This window comes from Acinonyx jubatus, chromosome F2 (genome assembly GCF_027475565.1).
Source record: "Acinonyx jubatus isolate Ajub_Pintada_27869175 chromosome F2, VMU_Ajub_asm_v1.0, whole genome shotgun sequence".
Lineage (NCBI taxonomy): Eukaryota > Metazoa > Chordata > Mammalia > Carnivora > Felidae > Acinonyx > Acinonyx jubatus.
Genome location: NC_069394.1, coordinates 11,214,257 through 11,239,097, shown reverse-complemented (window position 1 = coordinate 11,239,097; position 24,841 = coordinate 11,214,257). Strand labels below are relative to the sequence as shown.

General features: G+C 44.2%; 1 protein-coding gene across 5 annotated transcripts in view; it reads right to left on the bottom strand.

Annotated features, from left to right (window-relative positions):
• Positions 1–24,841, bottom strand: part of ASAP1 (ArfGAP with SH3 domain, ankyrin repeat and PH domain 1) — a 340,823-nt gene that overhangs the window by 135,320 nt on the left and 180,662 nt on the right. For 3 of the 5 annotated variants that reach the window (XM_053208331.1, XM_053208336.1, XM_053208333.1), the window contains one exon: positions 9,815–9,887. The exons of the other annotated variants lie outside the window; for them this stretch is intronic. In XM_053208331.1, coding sequence (XP_053064306.1) covers positions 9,815–9,887 — 73 coding nt within the window. The remainder of the gene's footprint in view (positions 1–9,814; positions 9,888–24,841) is intronic. 5 annotated transcript variants of the gene reach the window in all.

Here is a 24,841-nt window from a genome sequence, read left to right as displayed (position 1 = left end):
TGTAGCAGACTAATGCTCCTGCCTATAACAATTATGAATGATGGACAAAATACAAAAACAACCACTGGAAACCACTGGAAAGCACGCAAAAGCAGGAAGAAAAAGAAGGGGTATTACCCTTTAAGGAAGAGAACCATGCCAGAGAAGACCATATTTAACTGGCTTTTCTCCTAAAGGCAGACTTTAGTCCGTGTTGGGCAAGGAGAACTGAACTCAAGTACAAAGTGGCATTTTACTCAGCTGAGGTGTCAGAGGTCAGAGTTTGAGATTGCTTCAGCAGCTGGCAATTGAGGGGGAAAATCCAAGAAAAGAAGAAGTCACAGAAAGGGAAGCCCTCAAATTCAACCCCCGGTTGCCCAGAACTGCAAATGCTTCGAAAAGCCTAGCAGAAAACAGTATCTGAAGAGTTAAGCAGATTCCAGCAACTTCCCATTGCTAAGGAAAGAGTTTGGAATTCAAATCCCACAAAGTTAGCCAGGGCTTAGTAAACACTCTGGGCTGAAAGCCTGGATGGATGGTGCCATGAGAGTATGGGCCATGTTGCAGGACTAAGGGCTATATCCTGGGACTATAAGCAAAACTAAGATAAACTTAACGTAAGATCAAGGTGATGGTCATCACCAGAAATCTAATCAGGTACTAGAATAAAACACCACACATTTCATAGAAGATAAAAGAACCCAGAGTCTCTACATCATACAATTCAAATGTCTAGCATGCAAACAGAAATTATTAGACACACAAGGAAACAGAAAAACGTAGCAAAACACCAAGAGAGAGAGAGAAAAAAAAAAGTCAAAAGAAATGGAACCACAGACAAGTTAGATGTTGGATTTAGGACACAAGTTCAAAATAAATATTACAAGTAAGGTCAAGAATCTATAGGAAAAGATGGATAAATGGGTGAAGAGATAATAGAACTCTAGGAAAGACAGAAATTCTACAAAAAAAAAAAAAAAAAGGCCACACAGAAATCCAAGAACTAGAAAAATATGGTATCTGAAATAAGAATTAACTGGATGAGACTAACAGCAGACTGACACTGCAGAAGAAATGAGCCATAAACTTGAAGCCAGGAAAGAAGAAATTATCTAATCCGAAGCACAAGGAATAAAAAGATTGAAAATAAAATCTCAGTGACCTGTGGGAGAACATTAAGCGGTCTAACACAAAAGTAACCTGAGCCTAAGAAAGAAAGAGACAGAATATAGGAATAAATAATTTGAAACAATACTGGCTAAAATTTTTCCAGCATTGATTAAATTTTTGCAGCTGACTGTAATTTTAACTACCATGGATTAATATATTCTAGTATCATATTAAATATTTTTAATATGTTCTTTCCAACGTGTGCAACAAAGTAGCCATTATGGTCCCATTTTAGAAAGGAGGAAACTGAAGCTTGGGGGTAGGGAGCGAACGGGGGTAGAGCTAAGCAGCTTGGATACATCCGTGCGGTGGTGGATGGAAGAGGACAGATTTTGTTTGGACTCCCCCTACTATTTCAGAGCCTCAAGCTGAGGAGGATGAAGTCGTCATCGCGGTCACCATTGTCAGGGACCTGCATGACCTGTGTGATGCTTCAGGACCGTCCGATGAGGTTGAAAAACTATTTTTCCATTTCCAGAAATGAAGAAAAAACTGCTCGAAGTATTCTCTGACAAACCAGTCAGGGGCTGACTCAGCATCTGACCCCACATCCATGTGACCCATTCGAGAATAAGTCACTAAGGGGGTGCGGGAAGCAGTTTCGTCTATGGAAGAGAACATGCTGGTTTGCGAGCCTCCCTAGTCGTTCCTAAGTGATGCCAATTACAGAGGCCCTAGTACCGGCAGTGAGGGGCGAAGAAAGACGAGACTGTGGTGAGTCAGTGCCAGGTCCAGGTTGCATTTAAAGTGAAAGAAGCTGCTCCTCTTTTTGAGGGACCCATCTAGTACCTTCGTGCTCTAGGACGACCGCCTGTTTTACTGGCCTGTCCCCCTGCACAGGTGAGGCACTCCTGGGAGTCCTCACAGCCCCAGCCCACGGCAGCAGTCACTTACCAAAGACCTACGGTTCAAATCTCGTAGCTACTTACTAGCTGTGTAAATGATTTAAACCAGGTTTAAATGTAAACTTACTAGCTGTGTAGGTAATTCAAACTAGGTGACTTCATCCCAAAGTGGGGATAATAACGTCTTGCATATAGGACAGGTGAGACAATTAAGAAACATCATAAATCTATATAATAAGGCATCTGGCAACAAACGTCAGCTATAATTTCTTAATTCTACAAAAGTCGACTATTAAGGTAAGAATATGTTTTTATATTTACCTTTAACAGTATTTTTGTTATTCAGCTTGAGGCTTTAAAAAAATCTGAAGCACTCGTTGGGAATGAACACTCCCAGTTTTTTGTTGTTTTTTTTTAAATTTTTAACATTTTATTCATTTTTTGAGAGACAGAGACAGACAGAGTGTGAGTGGGGGCGGGGTAGAGAGAGAGGGAGACACAGACTCTGAAGTGGGCTCCAGGCTCTGAGCTGTCAGCGCAGAGCCCGACGCGGGGCTTGAACTCATGAACTGTGAGATCATGACCTGAGCTGAAGTCGGACGCTTAACCGACTGAACCACCCAGGGGCCCCGAGCACTCCCAGTTTTATTTAAAATGACTTAATTTCTCATGAAGAACGCTCCCACAAAATGAGCGTATATATCATAAAAAACTACCTCATTTTGAGAGCACTCCTTCCAGGACAGCAAAACGAAGGAAGTGTGTGCACCTGCCCTCCATGCCCCGTGCCCCCTGCCTCTGATTTCAAGTAACAGAATATTTCAGGCAACAGCTTGAATATGAAAATTGGACCTTCTTAAAGAGCCTGGAATTCTGAGATTATTTTGGAAAGAAACTTCAACTTTCTAAATGCAGTTTAAAAAATTCCCCCAGTTTTATCCCTACATACTTTGAGGAGTACTACTTTCCTGGATAAGTGTGCCTCCTTTAGGAAAAAGCTTCCTTCCTTGACCCTTTTGAAGGAACTAATTATTTCAATTTGTTTTCACCTTTTAAGGAGTAATAATGGACCCACACAAATACAAAATGCCTTGCAGGCCGGAAGTAATTTGTTTAGACTTGCCTTAAATCACTACCAAACGGTATTTACAGTTTCAGTCTAAAGGCTTCTACTTCTGGGGGCTTAAAATTACTTCTTTACTAGTAAGTTTACTGTATACCTTTTGACATTTTATGATTCCATACGTTTCTATTAAAATTCTAATCCATTTCATCTCTTAACTATTCCAGTTAGGAAACTTCTTCACACTGAAGAAACACTCCAGGATTAAAAATACCATTATATGACACAATGGTGAGACACCAAACTTAATTATCAATTCTAGATTCACTCTGCATTATACCTTTGACAAAATGTTAGCTAAAAAAAGCTAAAATGAACTTGCTATCCACTTCCTATCCACTGATGAATTTAGCACTTTACCTTTAAAATCTTAGATTTCATCATACGCTTTGAACTATTTCTTAAAATAGATAAATTAACAAAATGAAAATCTGGGGCGAACATCACACATTAATTTTGCGTTAGAAAACACAAATGTTCCTATAAAACTACTCACTTCATAATTCTACACTGAAAAGGGAGAAAACTGCCTTTTTCCCCTCAAGTATGGAACTGTTTATGACAACGTAGCCATACACTGGAAATAAGGCTTCCATATCATATGCTTGTAATTGAATTCCATACCACTGTCATTTTTTTATTCGCTAAAATTAAAGGATTTAAGAGTCCCAACTTTCAGACTAACAATGCTGTATATTTCTAGGGGGCACAATGTGTTACTAATAAGCTAAAACGTATTCCAAATATATCTTGGCATGAATTTTAAGGAAGCCACTATTTAATGATAAAATCCACATTTGGATTTGTGAAAAAAAATTTATCATAGAAGAAGAACTAGGAGAAGGAATATTCTGGGGTCTTTACTTCCAAGGAAAAGTATACTCGTGTAATAATACATCTGATTCAAAAAGATGAACAAATTCAACCCAACAAAGTCACTGACGGAACGACAGGCCAGGCGCACCCATGCTTACTAGGAATCACGGCCTCCTTCCATTTTTATGAAAGTACAGTATATTTCAGTTTGCTTTTTTAACAGCACTGATGAGCAGTGAGCTCGTCTTTCTCAAGAGACACACACTGACTTCCACTGAGCCTAGGATTTGCACGCCTAAACCCACGTTTGCAAGGGCAGAAGTCTCACGAAGGCCAGTCCAACGTCTACTGCCCTGACCCAGGGGCTTGTACCAAGATTGAGGCGACGTGTCAGCAGGCAAGTGAAGGCCTGCCCGGGGCTGGCAGAGTCACTCCAGTGGCCTCACAAGAGGGTGGCTGGCTTCCTCCAAGGCAAACGTGGAGTCGGTGGGGAGACCCAGACGGAAGCTAGCTCTTTTATGAACTGGCCTAGGAAATCACATGGTATCACTTCCATCACATTCTATTCATTACAAAAGAGCTGTAAGTCTGGCACACATACCAGGGAAGTGAATTAGGCTCTATCTTTGGAAGGAAAAACTGTCAAAAATTGCAACATTTTTTTTTAAGTTTATTCATTTAATATTTCTGAGAGAGTAAGAGAAAGAGAGTGTGTGTGCGCAGCAAGTGGGGGATGGGCAGAGAGAGAGGGAGGGAGACACAGAATCGGAAGCAGGCTCCAGGCTCTGCGCTGTTAGCACAGAGCCCGACATGGGGCTCAAACCCACGAACTGCGAGATCATGACCCGAGCCGAAGTCGGACGCTTAAAGGACCGAGCCACCCAGGTGCCCCTGCAACATATTTTAAAACCTCTACTGTTCAAGAAACTACTAGCTATTTTAAACATACATTAGGAGACAGGAAAGGTGGGGGGCGGGGGGGGACACATACACCAAGGCAAACTTTCTAAATGACAATATTCTTCACAGATTAATAATGTCAACACTTCAAAACTTAGGAACAATACAGGAAAGTTAAATGGCTTGGAAAATTCTCCCCTGATCCAAGCAGTTCACAGAATTCAGTTTTTTTGTTTTTTTTGTTTTTCTGAAATGGCCTCATACGCAGCAGGGACAGTAAGAGAAAGAGACAAATCCCCAAAGCCATTTTCAAACTAAAGGCTTTTGGGGAGATAACTTGTTTTTCCAATAAAATTTCTGTTTTTATTATGCTGTGTTCCAATTCATACTGATAAAGGTTCTGCGTAAACATAATAACTACATTGTAAATGCAAGACCACCTCCAAGATATTCAGCATCTTCCACAGTCTGGTGGGGGAGGTGGGGGTGGGGGTGGGGGTGGCTGGTCATCTCAAACCAGAAATACAGAAATGCTTTGTAAAACCTTAAAGAACATCAGATGGGTCTCATGTCACTTAAGCACTGTGAGAAAACAAGAAAATGATGAAAACACATTGGGAACCAGATACCAGGGTTCAGCCTCTGTGGCTTCTTTGGATGAGGCCAAAAGCCCTCGGATGGGAATAGCCCGGATTCCACTGGGCATGTATCATGGAAAGATCTGCAACACCGCTGTTTTACTCATCTAGCTATTTTTTAAGAATTAAATGTCACAGCGCTGCCCACACAAGCTGACCAGAAACCCGAGTGTACTATGCTCACTGGTGATGGTGGCAACCCTATCAGGTCCCAGCAGTCTGTGAGGTCTGAGTTTTTATCCCCACACGTCCGAGCCATGGGCATGACAACTGCTACCGTGGCCCCTCTCCAGGAACTACCGAAGTCACCCCAGGATTTACACTGCTGGGAGGTTCCATTTCATCGAGTCATTTGTGAACAGTCATGATTAAACACTTAACAGTCGTTCATAGCAAGCTTCTCAGGGACGCATCTAGCCAACATGTAGCAATTCATTCCCCATGTGCTGAACCTCTAACCACAGGTCAGGTAGAAGACAGGTACAGGGTGGCCGTACACAACAAAGCTGGAATCAGCTAGACCCTCGTTCCATTACTGTTAGGTGTGGCCCCTTGCAGAAGATAGTCTGGCTCTTGAAGCTTCAGCCTCACCACCTATAAAATGGGATCTAATGGGGACAATGGTAGGCCTACCTCAGAGGCTTGTTCAGCTTAGCTTCGTACGCATCAACCCCCTTGAATGTCACCTCCTCCGAGAGGTGTTCCCCTTAGCACCCTGTCAGACTATATCAGGTCCCTCTCTGTAAGCTTTCCAGTTTCTAAATTATAAGTACTTTCTGGTATCTCTCCCACTGAACTGTAAAATTCATGAAGGCAGAGATTCTGTCCGATTTGTCTAATATACTCACCCCCCAGAATGGTATCATGGAACAGGTGTTCAATAAATGTTTGTTGAACAAACGGTATTTGGTGACAAACACATAAAATATGAAGATAAAAGACATAGCACCAACCCTCCTCAGGCAGTTCATGGGCCAGTGCAGAAGCTCTCCATTTTAGCTGCACATCATCTGGGAAGTGATTTTATTATGATCCCAATACCTGGGCCTTACTCTAGAACAGCTCTTGGTGTGTAGACCCAAGGGACCCCTGTGTTTGTGTTTTAAGTGCTCTTTGGGTGATTCTAATGAAAAGTCAGGGTTGATGGGAATATAAGCTGGTGCAGCCACTCTGGAAAACAGTATGGAGGTTCCTCAAAAAACTAAAAATAGAACTACCCTACGACCCAGCAATTGCACTACTAGGCATTTATCCACGGGATACGGGTGTGCTGTTTCAAAGGGGCACATGCACCCCCAGGTTTATAGCAGCACTATCAACAATAGCCAAAGTATGGAAAGAGCCCAAATGTCCATCGATGGATGAATGGGTAAAGAAGATGTGGTACATATATGTGTGTGTGTGTGCATGTGTGTGTGTATACACACACATACATATGTACACACATATACATACATACAATGGAGTATTACTCGGCAATCAGAAAGAATGAAATCTTGTCATTTGTAACTACGTGGATGGAACTGGAGGGTATTATGCTCAGTGAAATTAGAGAAAGACAAAAATCATATGACTTCACTCATATGAGGACTTTAAGAGACAAAACAGATGAACATGAGGGAAGGGAAACAAAAATAATACAAACACAGGGAGAGGGACAAAACAGAAGAGACTCATAAATATGGAGAATAAGCTGAGGGTTACTGGAGGGGTTGTGGGAGGGGGGCTGGGCTAAATGGGTAAGGGGCACTAAGGATACTCCCGAAATCATTGTTGCACTAGATGCTAACTAACTCGGATGTAAATTAAAAAAAATAAAAAATAAAACAAGTTAAAAAAAAAAAGTCAGGGTTGACACTCGCTAGTCCAATGCCAGAGAGACCGATCAACAGTCACAATACGATGGGGTGTATGTTCTCCTCCTGCTGCAAACCGATTTCCTGTGATGATGGAAATGTCCTGGGTCTGCCCTGTCCAATACTGTAGCTGTCAGTCACACTGTGGCTACTGAGCACTCAAAACGTGGCTACTGAGCCTGGAGGACCTGAATTTTAAATCTTATTTGATTTTAACGAACTTAAATTTAAAAAGCCATTATGTGACTAGAAGCTACTCTATTAGATGGTAGAGACATAAGGCAAAGTACGCAGGGGAACCCCTCACCCAGCGAGGGGTAGGAGCGGTCACACTCAGAACGCTGAGGTCCCCATTCAAAAGGCGAGAACAATCTCCTGGAGGAAGTGGCAGTCAGACTGCACATATTCCTTGAACTCTCTACCTTACACATATGCACGGACAGCCTCTCCCACCCGCCATACCCAGGTCAGCTGTGACCAAGGAAGCCCTTTCAAGAACAAGATGAAGCACATCCCTACCAAGAAAAAGAGCCCTTGTGTGAGCTGCTGAAGGATGTGACTGTGGTCACCGTGGCACACAGAGGGAACGCGTCTTGAGCAAGGACACTGGGGAGAAAAGGAGTTACGTGGAGCCCCCAGCAGAGCAAATATGGTAGCGATGCTCCGTTGCAAATCGGAGGTCTCTCTTCGGTGGCTCACAAGCTGAGGGCCTCAAGCATACACCATAACATTACGGAGAACTGACACTTGGTTCCTGAGGCGGATACTGGCTCATTAAGCTCTTTAGGAAATCGGGCGGGCCCTGTGTTCTTTGTAGAAGACTGAATTAACCCAGAGAAGGAACCCATGCCACCGATCTGCTTGTCGTTTTCCCCAAGTGCGATGCACCTACCACGCGCAGGAAGTTTTTTGGTGGCTTTAAAGATTACCTCATTTTATCCATACAAGGCTCTGCAAATTAGATGATTGTTTTCTCATTTTATGGTGAAGCAATTTAAGATCCATGGAAGTTAAGTCATTTACTTAACAAGTAGTGACAGTTAGTGATCTACGCTACCTGAGTTTCTTTCTCACAAAAACTGTATTTTATGAAATAGATATCCTAAGTCCCCATTTGTTTTTGGTTTTTCCACCACAAATCCGGATGATCACAATCAATGCTTCAATAAACCTACCTGTGTATCCGTTTTCCATACACTTTCACTGATGCATAACATACCTGCATCCATGCAAAAAGTATGTAAGCCTTAAGTGTAGCATGTGAAGAATTATCAAAAAATAAACTGAGCTACGTAATCATCCCCAAATCAAGAAAGAGAACAATACCAGCACCTCAGAAGCTCCCCATGGCCACCTCCTCGTTATTCCCCCCATCCACCTCCCCCCAGAGGGCGAATACCTGCAAAGGGGCTGCCACATTTTGGGGGTAAATCAGAATGAAGCTAAGGCAGAAGTTATATAATTTAGGCCAAGATTTAAAACATTTGAAACATTTAAACAGTTAAAACATCACTATATAACTAGACAATTCTCTATTCATCTGTCTTAATTAGAAGTTTGTGTCTTATTGGAAATAAGGAAATTAGAGAGGTGTCAGGGAATCAGGATACAGAATGTGTTAACAATCAGGCCCAAGGGCTTTGAAGAAGACAAGAGACAATTAGATTTCCAGCTCGTTGAGACTACCGATTCCCAGCTCTGATGAGAGGAGGCCCATAAAGCATCTGACAGTCGAGTTTTTCCTTTTTCAGTGTTCCTTTCTACTCCGTAATTTTATGACAGTTAGGAGTATGACTATAAATAAAATATAAAATTTATATAAAATATGAATGTATGGCATTTACTGAACTTCCCCGAGGTGAAGATATTAGCTAATTAACTCCCTTCGACGACCCTGCAAAAATACCACAATCTCTGCTTTAAAGAGAAGATGGAGGTTCAAAACCGTGAAGTAACCAGCCTAAGGTCACACTGCTAGTGAGAGGCAGAGTGAGGGTGCAAACCTGCACCTGTCCGACTTCAAGGCCAAGAATAGACTCTGGTTGGCAGATCTGGTCAGGTCTCAGTTCAGCCTCGCCCCCTTCCCCGGCACTCACACCGATTTCCAAATGTTGTAGAGGTACGCTGCAGAAAGAACGATCTTCACGTGTTTAACAGAGACCCCTGAATTACGAACTGATCGGCTACACAAACAGATGCTGCCTATCTCACATGTCACCTGTGGCTAAATTACCTGTACACCTGCTAAGGTTTTAAATGTCCAGTGGGTCTAAAAATCCACTGCAACTAATGTTCTTTCATTGTTTTATTTTGGAAACACTAACCGGTTTAGATGCAGAAGAAACAGAAAAAAAAGGGAAAAATGGAACTTCCTCGACCTTATTTTTTCTTTTGTATTGTCTTCTATAAACGTAACATCTTACAGATAACAGAGAAAACTGCAAACGTTATATATAATTCATGCCGTCTGCTTTGGAAAGTACTTACCTTGACCGGAATTATATATTGCTTTGACAGACTTCTTCACTTTCTGTAAGGCTGTTCTATCTTGGTCTAGAGCCTAAAAGAGAAAAATGAGGGGAGAAGATGTTGGAAAATTTGGCAAATTAAAACTCACTCGTGATGACATTCATCCTGTGGAGCGCCACAGCGGTAGCAAGTGGACATATTTACGAACAGGGAACCATTTCAGAGACCGGCAGTGCCCATGATCTGAGGAGTCCTGTTTTGGGGATAAAAAGAGCCGTTCCACAAAGCTCAGTGTTGGGGGAAGCGGACAGCATGGGAGTCAGTCGGTTTTCACACTAAGCTCTGCACGGGAAAGAAACTACAAGCCACTTAAGATAGGGGAAGACTGGTTTTCACTGGAAGAAGGTGCAACCCGGGAAGGGACAAAGGCATAAGACGTGAATGACACATATCCAAGAGAACCAAACACATTTTTATCACCTGATGGGAATTGCAGCCAGGAAGAAAACATTTCAAAGGGCGCAATGAGAGTGACCTGAGGATTCCTTTTAAACTTTTTTTTTTAATGTTTATTTTTGAGACAGAGAGAGAGAGAGAGAGAGAGCGAGCGCGCGCATGCATGAGTGGTGGAAGGGCAGAGAGAGAAGGAGACACAGAATGTGAAGCAGGCTCCAGGCTTTGAGCTGTCAGCACAGAGCCTGATGCGGGCCTCAAGCTCACGAACTGTGAGATCATGACCTGAACCGAAGTCGCATGCTTAACCGACTGAGCCACACAGGTGCCCCTGAGGATTCCTTTTAAAATTAAAAAACTTATGACGTAAGGCCAGTTGTATTTTAAAATTCTGCTTGCTAAAAAAGCACAGCATGGAAAATGCTACCATGATGCTGGTAATGCTTTTAAATGATCTCTTAGATGGTGTATAAACACATCTACATCATCTACTTGTGCTACAAGTTGCGGGGGTGGGGTGGTTCCAGGGGACTGACTTGATTTTTAATCCAGGGACTGGACACACAATTGTGCTCTGTTCGGGAAGACTGTGCACTTAGGACATGCATTTTCATAATGTGTATTTCAATTCAAAATCAAATTTAAAAAGGGTTGTATTCAATATAGAAATGTATATGGCATGCTGACCTAACTTCTTAAAACAACTTTAAACCTTCCTCTCTGCTTCCCTGAGGGTCAACGATCCAGAGACTGGGAGCCCCTGGATGGTGTGTCAAAATCTGGAGGGCATGAGCAGTGACAGCAATAATAATGAACTTAGGCACATAAAATTTAAGACCATGAAATGTATGCTCACATCCATGACATCATCTAAACCTCAAAACCTCAGAGGAGAAAACCGAGGGCCACAGAGGGTGAACACTCCTACCCCTGAAAGTCGCACAAAGAGATGAAAAGGGTAAATGCAGTGGCAGCAGGTAATAACGCCCTTGGCCTGCAAGACGGTCTTTCCTGTCACTCTAAACCTGTGGCTCAAGTGGCGCTGCCCCTTCCGTTCAGCTCCAGTCCTCTGGACCCCGGTGGCTGGCAGGGTGGGTACCTGACCGGTGCTGGGCCCAGGCTCTCACAGGATTTCTGGGCTTGGGAAACAGGGACCTCAGTGTGCAGATCCCTTCTGAGGAGGGGCGCCTGGTGATCGCCGGTGGTTCTGTTCCTTGATCTGTGAGGAATCTGGACAGACGGATGGACCGATGACACACACAGAGCACCAGACACAGGAGCTGGAGAGGGTCCCGGTGGCATCAGAGTCCTGGCTTCCAGCTGCACCCAAGGCATAGGTCACTGCTAACCTTCCTGGAGACTGAGTATATTTTTGCCCCAAGCTGGCTGAAGTGGGGGTTCTACCACTTGCAACACAAGTCCTGGGTAACACAAGAACCCAAGTTTACTGAGCACTTGCTACACCAGGTATGAGCTTGGTATGGTGGACGTACCAAGTAGGTAAGATACATATGCTTCCAATATCTTCTCCCTTTGCACTGCATCTTTACAAAACCCCCAGAAAGCAGCATCCACGTTTTTAAGATAAGGAAATAGGCCTTCAATAAGTATTTGCAGAAAGGGAGGGAGAGGGAAAGACTAATTAAGTTGTCCAAAGTCACACAGCCAGAAGGGGCTGGAGTCACATCTCACGCTAACGTCTACTGTATCTCAAACCTAATGAGACGCTGAGGTAAAACCCCGAGTTTTCAGACCCCAAGTCTGACCGCTACCCTCCACCACGCCCATTGCTTATGTCCCACCTCCACACATTTGTCACAGCCATTTACCACCTGCACTTCTATTTAATATTTTTCTTTAAGCCCATTCACATCTTTTACATTGTCCAGAAGTGTAGTAAGTGGAAAATCAGGGTCACTCACCATTAACAGAAGATACCCTTTTTAAAGATCACTGTGACTCTCTCTATAAAATGCTCACTTGGGGGCTCAGTTGGCTCAGTTGGTCAAGTGTCCAACTTTTGCTTTTGGGTCAGGTCATGATCTCATGGTTTGTGAGTCTGAGCCCCACGCAGGGCTCTGTTCTGGTAGCATGGAGCCTTCTTGGGATTCTCTCCTTCTCCCTCTCTCTCTGCCCTTCCCCATCTCTCTCTCTCTCTCTCTCTCTCTCAATAAACTTAAAAAAAAAAGATAAAATGCTCATCCGTTCTGTACCTGCGACCATCTCCTGTAACACCATGATACTGCACTCCACACTTAAGGAAACAGTGTCTTGCTAGACAGTTTCACAAGAGACAAAGTTTGAGTTATTTCACAGAGTTGAGGTTTGTACTGTAGAGAAAAGAGGAAAGAGAACTCACATTTTAATAAGTGCTTAGAGTGGCACAGAGGGTGCTGAGGCTGCCACGGACCGCCTCATGTCATTCTCACCAAAACCCCATGAAAGCAGTACTATTATCAAATTTGTTTTATAGATGAGGAACACAGAGGCTCAGAAAGTCTGACTCGCCCTGGGTGGCGGAGCGGGAGTCTGAGCTCAGGTCCTCGCAACAGAACCTGACCTCCCAACAGCACCCAGCTCTGCGTTCCCATGATGTCTGGGATGAACTGCATCTAAAAATAGAGCCTCCTTAAAAACTGAGAATAAACTGAGGGTTGTTGGGGGGTGGGAGGGAGGGAAAGTGGGTGAGGGGCATCGAGGAAGGCACCTGTTGGGATGAGCACTGGGTGTTGTATGGAAACCAATTTGATAATAAATTTCGTATTAAAAAATTTTTTAAACAAAAATAAAATAAAATAAATAAAATTTAAAAATAAAATAAAAATAGAGCCTCATGTTAAGGGGGGTAGGAGTGGAACTACCTGCCAGTTTTCAGAGACAAATGAGTTAAGAAATTACAAGCTATTCAGGATGTTAAGAGTCTTCCAGGGAAAGAAACTAATGCAAATAAGTACAAATAACCATGCATTTAAGACACAAAATCTAATGGGTTTATCTTCTGATGAACTGCTTTTGTGGGAAAAACATTTAAAAAATAATCCCAATAATAGCTGCCATTTATTTTTTGTCTATATTCTTACTATCTTTTTTTTTTTTTTTTTTCCCAGATGAAAAACCCTGGGGTTTTAGAGAAATAAACAGTTTGCCTGCCAAGTGGCACATTAAGTAAGAGAACCAGCCTAGGCTTTTTCAAGCACACCACCCATCCACGGCAGCACAAATGTGTGTCCATGCTCCCCCTGGATCTAACCATTTCCTAATTGGTTTTGAGAAAGGAACAAAAATCCTGCTTCTGGAAGCAAAGAACGTATCTGTTCAGCTTTGGGGAGTGATGACCGCAAAAAGATGGGTCTACTCAAAGAGGAATTAATGAGTGGGCTTTAATGTCCTTCCACAGTTAGAGAGTTAATGAGCCCAAGTGAGCACACGGATGTGGAAGATTCCAGTCTAACATTTTATAAGACCAACTATCTGCTTCCTTTTTATTTCCCCCTCCTCGGGAAAAGTCTCAGAATTTATGTTGAAGTTTTACCAACTCGTCTATTAAACTAACAGGGTTCAAAGTTCACGCACGTAATTTAAAGGTTATTAATAACATCCGCATTTGACAGCTACAGTCAGAGTTGAATCTGGGTTAACACTTCTCTTTTTACACCCTAGGATTTGGCCACTGGCAGAAAGAAGCCAAGTAAAATGCGTTTTTACAGGCCCTGTGTTTAAGAGCAGAGGACACTGTCACTGCGTCAGACAGGGCTCCCCTCCAGAACAGCACACGTCTAAACGTGCTACAAAGTGCCATCCCCTCAACTGCCAGACAAGCAACATGTGCAGTGACATCCTTTCAAATGTCACATGCGTACAATTAAATACAGGCTAAGAGAAGAGTGGCAGATAAGTGGACCATAAAATTATTGTATTTCCCAATGCTAAAATATGTACCTGCATTTCTAAGTATGCATCCGAGGTTGAACAACTCAAAAGGATACGTGTGTGGGGGAGAGAAAGAGGGAGGATGGATTAACAAATAAAGGAATCCAGGAGAACATTCTGATCTCTAACAACAGGAAAGTCCCTTTCCTATCCAAATTTTTGCAATACAGCAACCTCACATTCGCTACATTACTAAATAGCAGCGTCTATAATGTAGGGAAATACTTCCAACCTGGGTATGGAGACTCTTTACGGCTACTTCATGTACAGCCCTAACAGGTCCGGTCCTCTAAACTCACAGAGAAGACACAGGCTGTTGCAAATCTGAAGGACACTGTCAGAGAAGCCATGCCGACAGAGGCCTTACGTGGGAGCCAGAAGAATTCAGAAACATTACACAAACAGGACACGAGAATGCAAAATTCTTGAGGAGTCTGAGGCCACTCAGGGTAGGACATGGAGCCTTTCGTACCCCTCCAGGACAGGCAGCATCCCTCTGTCACAGCAGTGCAACAACGGACGTTCTCAGAGACGCACGGGGACCCGGCCACACGTGCTCCCAGCTCAGGGTATTTGCTCTAGCTGACCCCTTTGCCTGGAATGCTCTTCCCTAAGCAATTCCCTTGACTGGCTTCCTTTTTACACAGGCTTCAGATGAAACGCCCCTTCCTCCGAGGGCCCTTCTATGGTCAATCTAAAGCAGCACACCCCCTCAGCCTGCTTCGTTACTCTCTTTTACACTCAGGCTGGCTTTTCCATAGTACTACCACATCCTGAAATGATCCCGTTTGTGACTTGTTTGTTTTTACTGTATTTATCTCCCTGCAGAAAAGCTCTATGAAGGCAGGGCCTGTGTGACCTGCTCATAGCTAAATGCCCATTCCCCGTGCCTAGCAGGTGACAGATGCTCAAAAATGCGTACGAAACGAAGTTAACAAATCACTGAATAAACGAATTCCTCAGTATTCACGGTTCCACAAAACAGGAAAGTACGTACCACAGGGCTTGCCTTGAAGATGGCTGAACGAAATAAAGTTCTGGACTCAGAAAACGTGGCCGTCTGTAATTCTTCCCCTACTGGTTTTGAATAGCCCAGGTTTAGATGGATGGGTGTGTGACGTGTATAGACAGTCGCAAGGTGTAAGAGCTAAGACCAAAAGGAGGGTACCAAAAGGAACGGTTTGGGAGAGACAGAACTTCTACATTCCAAGTTCATTTTGTGCCTTACAACATTTATTCTGTCCACTTTCTTAAAAAACACCTTATTGCCATATGATATACTTATGTTAAATGAGCAACAGTGATACTATTGTTATTATTCATTAAGATTTTCTATTTCGGAATTACTTTCTAAGTCTATGGCACTTTCTTCAATATACTCAAACAGGAAACACTGTTCTCATTTTGGATAAATGGGATTTTCTGAAATTAAGCAGAAGTCTTTGGAGCTAAATCTCATGCATGTACTTATGACAGAAAAGAAACAGTGGTCATCATGGGAATGCAAGCTGGTGCAGCCACTCTGGAAAACAGTATGGAGGTTCCTCAAAAAACTAAAAACAGAACTACCCTACGACCCAGCAATTGCACGACTAGGCATTTATCCATGGGATACGGGTGTGCTGTTTCGAAGGGACACATGCACCCCCATGTTTATAGCAGCACTATCAACAATAGCCAAAGGATGGAAAGAGCCCAAATGTCCACTGATGGATGAATGGATAAAGAAGATGTGGTGTATATATACAATGCAGTATTACTCGGCAATCAAAAAGAATGAAATCTTGCCATTTGCAACTACGTGGATGGAACTGGAGGGTATTATGCTAAGTGAAATTAGTCAGAGAAAGACAAAAATCATATGACTTCACTCATATGAGGACTTTAAGAGGCAAAACAGATGAACATGAAGGAAGGGAAACAAAAATAATATAAAAACAGGGAGGGGGACAAAACAGAAGAGACTCATAAATGTGGAGAACAAACTGAGGGTTACTGGAGGGGTTGTGGGAGGGGGGCTGGGCTAAATGGGGAAGGGGCACTAAGGAATCTACTCCTGAAATCATTGCTGCACTATATGCTAATTTGGATGTAAATTTAAAAAAATAAAAAATAAAATTATTAAAAAAAAGAAAAAGAAACAGTAGTCCATCAATAAAATGACCAGCACAGAGCTTGTTCGGGATACGCCGACGTGGATGGCCCACACCTACCTTCCGTGGACGTGAGCGCTGAGTGTACGAGTGCACACCTGGAAGTGGCTGGCGCAAAGCCTCATGCAGAGCAGGCTATTGCTACCCTAACCTCTGAAAGTGTTTCTACAGAGAAATTCCTGAAATGTTTGGAGCAGTGAGAGCCAAACATCTCTGGAACAAGTAGCCCTACCAGTAACGTGATTTCTTCAATGAAAAGAATTTTTGTTCCCTTGGGAAAAAGGGGGGGAGGGGACTGTTTCCATTTTATCACTTTCTAGTCACATTCGCAGACGTAATTGCAAAAACGCATCTTAATAGATGCTTTTGTCCCCTAATCACTACAAAGCAAATGCTCTCATGTGTGATTCCCGTAATAGGGAAAGGAAGGGAAGACTCTGTTGGTCTAATTTTGGTTCATACCTGACTGCTTAGGCCTTCAGCTTCCTGAGCAATCAGGCGACCTTGCAGGAAGGAGGCAGGACCCGGGAGCAAAGTGCTCAGGCTAGCCGAGAGGCTGGATGCCTACTTAACGTAGGCATAAGGCCTCAGAGAACAAAACAGAATGCAGCCTTGCAGCCTATCAATACATTCATCATTTATCCACCGTAAGGCCCCATACACTAGAGTGCATACGTGTGCAATTATAATGTGACTCAGGAATAAGCCCGAGAGTAATCTGATGACATAATGAAGAGCACTGTGAACAAAGGTGCCAGAGGAGAATGACAAGGGAAACTAACTACCCATCAGCTCCAAAAAGAAGAGGGATCAGGCAAACCATGTGAGTGAGTATGTGCTCTGAGGATCATCCAACTGGGGTTTTTGTATCATTTACTTACTCATCTAGTAACTGTGCTAGGCACATACTGAACACTGCTCTGAGCCAGGCACCGGTCAGGTGTGCCAAGCAAATGTTGCATCTACCTGAGCTTCCCCAGCTGCCTGCTCCTCCCTCCCTTCTCCCTGCCACAGCAAGATGGCAATGACAGATCCCTTGGCAGGAGTGCACACGGAGCCTGGCACTGCTTTAAATGAGACTGATGAAGGGAGTTGTGCAAAGACCACTGATGCTTGCTACCCTGGGGCTTTACCCACACTTCCTATCATTCTACTCTTTACCTTGTATTTCAGGTGTTTAGGCGCCCATGTCTCCTCCCTACTCAATTAACTAAGAGGTCTGGAAGGACAATACTTGTATGTTGTACAAAAAAGGTGCTCAGTGAGAGGCACCTGGGTGGTTCAGTCAGTTAAGTGTCCAACTCCAGCTCAGGGCATGATCTCACAGTTCATGAGTTTGAGCCCCGTGTTGGGCTCTGTGCTGACAGCTCGGAGCCTGGAGCCTGCTAAGGATTCTGTGTCTCCTCCTCTCTCTGCCCCTCCCCTGCTCGTGCTCTATCTCTGTCTCTCAAAAATAAATAAACGTTAAAAAAAATTAAAAAAAAAAAGATGCTCAGTTAGAATTTGCTGAATTGAAGGAACACACACACACACACACACACACACACACACACACACACACACGAGGAAGGGTCAATGAAGTCCCTGTTCCTGCAATGACATCCAGGTCCCCTACACTGCCTGCAACGCCCTATGTGACCCAGCCCTACTGCCCCGGGACTTCTGTTCCCACACTCTCCACTACTCATGTCTACACCCATATCTGCAATCTTTCTGAACCCACCAGCTTTGACAGCTGCTGAAATCCCATTCTCGAAGCTCCTCTCCAGAACTACAGGGGCTTGGCCTGCTGCTCCTTCTCTCTTTCTTTTCAGCGTTTTTCCTTTCCAGCTCAAATGCTGGAAGTGAAGTCCCTGTCAACTTGGGGAGTCGAGAATGACCTTGTGTGCCAGCTACACAACACCAGCAGTTAGGATGAGGTTCAATCAGAAAGCAGCGCCGAGCAGCTGCCAACAGGGGAAGGGGGCACGGCGGCAGCAGCAGCATATATGAAAGGAAGAGGTAAAGACGGTGAAGATGTTATCGTTAGTTTCAAGATTAATATGAGCTGGATGAGGCGGCTACACAGGGGAAACGATCAACTTAAAATAAAGTTCGGTTTGCATCACTGAGCCGAAAAATGGAAAGTTGACATATCATCCACAAACAGAAGTGTTTATCTGTGCTATTTTAGACTATAAAAGGTGGCCTTAAGATTCCGATCCTCCCATATTCATACAGATTTCAATCAGAAACTTAATGTCCTCTACTGTACCTCTGGCTGAAGGGTGGAATGGGGTAGGAATTCACCCACAGATGCTCAAAATCTGTAGATGCTATAAATGACTCAGGTTTGGCCCCACTTGAAAGTTCCTTCACAGTTCAGATCTGTAGCAAACATTCAATCTATCACCTTTGGCAATACTTCCTGCCCGAATCTGAGGATCTATTTATTCCATGCACGAAAACACTTCCAACCTATCAACTTTCCAATGCAAAGAAAAGGTACTGCATAAAATTGTAACTCACAAAAGTCCACTTGCCTGGGTATGCATAAATTACCCATTAGGTGTGTAAACATCTTTAGGGCAGGGACTATGCCAGGCCCAGTGTAGGGGTTCAATAACATCAAGTGAATCTGCCTCTATATTAAAAGGATCTAGAATTAAAGGTGTATTAGAACAAGATTGACACAAAATGCTACTATTTATTTCTCATGAGCTATTTATTTTAAAAACCTAAGTGTTAATTCCTTACTGGAAGAAGTATCATCTTAACTAATGTAAATATAGCAGTACTTATTTTTTGCTTGGGTGAGGCATGTATAAATACTCATTTCCTATCTCCCCAGGGCTCACCCTGTCTCTCAAAAGTTAAATCACATCTATGAGGTTTTGATGAAATCATCAGATATTCTCCGTGAAGGCCAGGGACCTCGATGCAACATACTCCCCTCAGTTGACCACTCTGAGGCTGCAAAGGCAGCCTCAGAGAAGTCCAATATGTAACGTGGGCAGAGGAAGCTGAGCAGGGTGAAGGGCCTGCCTCCCTCCCCCACTGTCCCCTCCTCTTACCGATGGGAAAAGCAGACCCTGAGAGGGAAACGGCTGCCCCCCCCCCCCCCGCCACCCCCAGGAAGGGAAGGCCTGGCTCACTTCCAAATTCAGTAGTCATTTCAGTAACCCACTCTGCCTCCTGCACAGATGTCAGGATCCAGCCACGTGAACAAAAAAAGGGGAGCAGATCTCCTTCAAGACCCTTAACGTCAGACTGGTCATCAGAAAAAAGCTAAGCCACTGCGTACGTTCTGCACAGAGACCCTAACCCATCTCTAAGGGCTAAGCCAAGTTGTGCTTTTCTCCGAGAAGCACATTCTCTGCCCCGAACAGCTAGAGTCCTTGCCGGCCCCACACCATCCGCACGAGTTACCCCCAGGGGTGCCCACAGATATCCTAGCATTTAGCAACCACCTGTCAGCAGGTCCAGGTGTTTCTCCGTGGACCCAGAAGCAGCAGAGCCTAGTCGTGGGAGGAGCCATTCTGAGAGCAAGTGTGAGACGACGGCTACAGGCAATGACTGAGCCCAGGGAGACCCCGCATCACTTCCCGGCTGTGTGACCGTGCTCGGGTTAGTCATCCTCGAACACTCATGCCTTCCTCACACAACACCTGGCACAGACAGGTGTTTCCTTCTTCTCTTCCTTTCTTTCCCCGTCCACAGGTTCCTGTATTTGCTTGTTCTCGCCTCCACTGTCCCCTATGCTGATGACGATGATGAAAATATCATGAACATGTTTTATATACATCTTACTTAGTCCTCACAGTAACCTTCAAGGCGGCTTCCGTTACCCATACTTTACAGATGAGGACACTGAAGCTCAGAATGGCCCTAGATCCCGCAGCCAGTCAGGGACATCGCCAGGATTCAAAGCTGGGCCTTCCGGATCCCTAAAGCCTGTTCTCCTAAGCACTGCGCTCTCCCACCTTCCAACCTGACACAGTGGAGTCCACGGGACGGAGGGGCCCTTAAAAAAAACCAGCCAGGGATTCGGTCACCAGACTGCGAGGCAACTTCAAAACCCGTCTCCTTCCCACTCCAGGATTCTCTGTGAAGGAGCCGAAGAGGAGCTGACGGCCGTGCTGTGCTTGAAACCCCGCACAAAGTAGCTCTTTAAGGACGGGCCGGGGGACAAAAGGTGAAGTGGGGGGAAGTCAGCCTGCAGCCCGCTGGGGCCGTGCCCCCCGAGCAGGTCAGGCCTGCGCTGCCCACCGACCATTTCGTGTCGGTCCACCCGCTGAGTGCTGTGCTTGGCACTGTGGGCGCCGGTCAAAACCGCAGTGCGGCTGTGGAAGCCACTGAGCTTCAGGCACGTCCCGGAAGGGGCCTCTGCAGGCTTCGCCAAGCAGGACCTACACGCCCGACGGCGGGCATCGTCTTCACGAAAACGGGTTGTTGGCATGAGTACTGCGCACACGATTAGTGTCAGGAACTCACAACACCATACAGAGACGCACAGGCTTGTGAAGGAAAGCCTCCAGGGGCATTTGGGTGCATCAGTGACTGACTGAAAAACACCAGTGGGAGTGACTGGTAGGAAAGTCCTCGAAAGGGAGGAACTGGAGGACTCATCTATCCTTGGGGTCAGCAAAGAAAACAGGAGCTGATTTTGAAAAGAGGGACAGCTTCCCTCCCTGGCATTTCTAATCTGGCGGTGGCCCACAGAAAGGTCACTCGGGTGCTCAAGCCACGCTGAGGAGTGTGACGGGGTGAACGGGAACACCTACACACTGGGTTTATCCATCCACGGCTGCCTACCCCTCCTACGTGTCAAGGTCCATACTAGATATGGGGATACCTGGCACAGACAAAACCATTCTCTTCTTTAACGTGGACGACACGAAACAGCAGAGCGCACAGCAGCATTTCTGAGAAGACACATCTGGGGTTTAGGAGCAGCAGTGAGACCAGGCGGCCAAAGCCACGTGGAGGCTAAAGGGATGGACGGGGGCCAGACCACGCAGGAAGGAAAATCCACGTATGGACTGTGGTTTTTATTCTCAAAGCAATGGTTAAAGGCAGAGCCACCGGGTTTTAGAACAACAAGGTCGTGACCTTCACAAAAATCAGTCTGGCTGTACTGGAAATGGAAGGTAAAGAAGCAAGGCTGGAAAGGGAAGCGCCAACAGGCTGGGTATTTCGCTAATGTAAATGCTGGCCTTTCTGTCGTGACTCAATCCACTTCCTACTCTAGGACTACACCCCAGACTTAAGGCTTCCTCCAGAAATGCTTCCTCCTCCCATTCCACAGTTGCTCAGTACACCTCGATGGATGGCATCATGATGCCAGACTCAAGGTCACATCCCTCTGGCCCAACTGTCTGTAACCAGCAGGCATCCCACCAGTTCCACCTCTGTGACAGGTCTTAAACCCATCCCGAAGCCTCCTGACTTACCATGGGATGTGATCATGCCCCAGCCAGATCCCTTAACAGTCTCCCAGTGATCCCACCCTCACCCACCACTCTGATGCCAGAGAAGCCTTTCTAAAATACAAATCTGATGGCGTCACCTTCACTTCAAGACCTAGAATAAAGGGTCAACCCAGCACAAAACCCGTTCCCGCCTCCCCCCACACTACTGTTGCAGGCTCTGTTTGTCTTTGGACCACTCACTTTATAATTCCTAACACTCCAAATTAATGATGCTCAAATATACCGAGGCCCTTTTGGGTCTGACTCTGGAGATGCCAATCCAGTGGCTACAATTCTCTCCTTTCTCAATAATACTTCTGTCCTTTGCCTTTTCTTCTTAACAATCTTGCAAACTCACACTCAACCTGAAGATTGGGTTTTACCATCTCTTCTGTGAACCTCTACCCACTTCCTGCTGAGAATCTCTTCAGCCCCTAGTGCCACGAGAGCACTTATCACAAGGACTTTTTTTCTTACGTTTCTACTGCCAACAAATGGTAGCTGTTAATCTTTTAAGATACTACGTATGTATTCATTTTCATTCCCCTGTTGTAGGCCAGCTTCCAGTCCCCAGCCCTGGGCTGCATGTGCCCACGACACCTACAGGCTCCTCGTGGGCAGAGAGAACCCCGTGTAGGACCCTGGTCACCTGACATGTAAATCTGACTCTGTCCCTCAGGCCGTTCAGGTTCTCAGCTTCCTCATGAGTCAATCTAGAAAACTGGTCCGTATGTATCTCTTAGGGCTCTAATTCTCTGAAAATCAAACATTTTCAAGTCCTAGGGACATTACTATTCAACTCTCTCAGCATGCTAAATTTTCAGTGAAAGACGGTTTTATTTTTTTAAAGTAACACAACTGGCATCAACAGTGAATGGTTTTAGGGGATTTAAGATTTCTATGTAATTAAAAGATAAATCACAGCTTTGGTCTCAGATTCTAATTCTAGCCACTTCTGAGTCCTTTTTTTGTATATCCCTTATCCTCCAAAAAAAATGTTATGAAAAGCACATCCTGAATTTTGTATTCAAAGACTCTATCAATTACATAAAATGAGCATTACTAATGCCTTTTTACAGATTTAAGTCAGAGCAAGTGTCCAGGGCCAAAGACACTGGTAAATGGCAAAATCAGGCTTTTTACTCTGTAAGGTCTAACTCTAAATAGGATCTGTGTCTTTCTGCAGAGGAGATCAAGACACTCTAGTTTACACATTTGCCTCAGGAAAAAATTGAGCAGGTGAAAAACAACCAAGTGAATTAGCGTGGCATCTCCCACGCTGTGATCTGTAGGAAACTGTTTCTAGAGAGATGGGAGAAAGTATTTTTGGGAGAAAATAATTTGCTACAGACCTGGAAAATACTAAATGCTAACTATCTCTTTTTTGGAGATACCCAATGCACAACAGAATATCAAAGCCTGGGATATTTTTTAAAAACTTGTTTCTCGGGGCGCCTGGGTGGCGCAGTCGGTTAAGCGTCCGACTTCAGCCAGGTCACGATCTCGCGGTCCGTGAGTTCGAGCCCCGCATCAGGCTCTGGGCTGATGGCTCGGAGCCTGGAGCCTGTTTCCGATTCTGTGTCTCCCTCTCTCTCTGCCCCTCCCCCGTTCATGCTCTGTCTCTCTCTGTCCCCAAAATAAATAAACGTTGGAAAAAAAACATTTAAATAAAAAATGAAAAATAAAAACTTGTTTCTCAATTAAAATAACTTAATAATTAAAACCAGAATACTTTCTTTTTTTTTGCACACTTATAGGAACAATGTGTGTTGGGACATCAATATAGGAAACTCTATTAAAAAAAGTCTAACAAAGTTAAGCCTCAAAAAAGATACACTGTGTATCAGTTGGAGAGGTCTGATAATTTTCCAATACAGACAACAGACACTATCAGGGAGAAGAAAAATGACTGCAATCAATTTTTAACAAAACCAAGATGAACTAAGAGGGAAAACTAATTACAACAACAAAAAAGGGAACAAAGTTGACATCTATAATTAGTGTGTGGAATTCTTCTTCTGCTGTAGAAAGCTAGCAGAATAGGAAGACAAAAGACAACACGAGAAATTGAAAGTAGTTAAATATACGCAAATAATTTCAAGCACACTAATGATTTTTAAATTGGAAGTGAAACAATATAGAAGTGTCCCTTTATCCTTATACAGCAATAGTAAGTAGAGAAGGTGATAAAAGTAACAAATGAAGAGGCTTCAGAGAGATGGTCACAGTTGACCTCAAGGGCAAACTGTAGGGGCACCGGGGTGGCTCCGTCAGTTAAGCGTCTGACTCTTGATTTCGGCGCCGGTCATGGTCTCACGGTTCGTGAGAAAACACGTGACCAGGTTTTACGGTATAAAAGGCTAGAAGTAACCGGTATCTGACAACAGGGAAACAGCAAAGAAAGACATGACACAAACTGGAGGGCTTATTGTGTGGGCACTAAAACATATTAATTGGCAACAATTAGAAAGGATAAAAGACTGCCACTTACTGAGCATCTAATACGAACTGCGTGCAAGCACTATGCAGTACCACACTACATAGAATGTAAAATTACGTGGATTATAACGTTAGGAATTTTCTAGAAATGCAAAGTGTAGAGAAGTACACAGAGGTGTTTAAAAGCCGTGGCTACCCCAGTTACTGTTACTCTTTGGAGGGTTTTTTTCTTGTAAAATAATTTCCTAATACAGTATTATAAGGCTGACTTAGTATTAAAATTTTTAAAGTCTTTTTTTAAATTTTTTTTTAATGTTCATTAATTTTTGTGACAGAGAGAGATAGAGCACGAGTGGGGAAAGGGAAGAGAGGGAGACACAGAATCCGAAGCAGGCTCCAGGCTTTGAGCTGTCAGCACAGCCTGACGTGGGGGCTCGAACCCACGAGCTGTGAGATCATGACCTGAGCCGAAGCTGGAGGCTCAACAGACTGAGCCACCCAGGCGTCCCATGTTTTAAGTCTTTTAACAGTGTCTCAGAAGCCATTAAATGTCTCCTTTTTCCTCGGTAATTGCAAAAGACCCGGTAAAATGTTAACTCTCATAGAAAATGAGGGAGAAA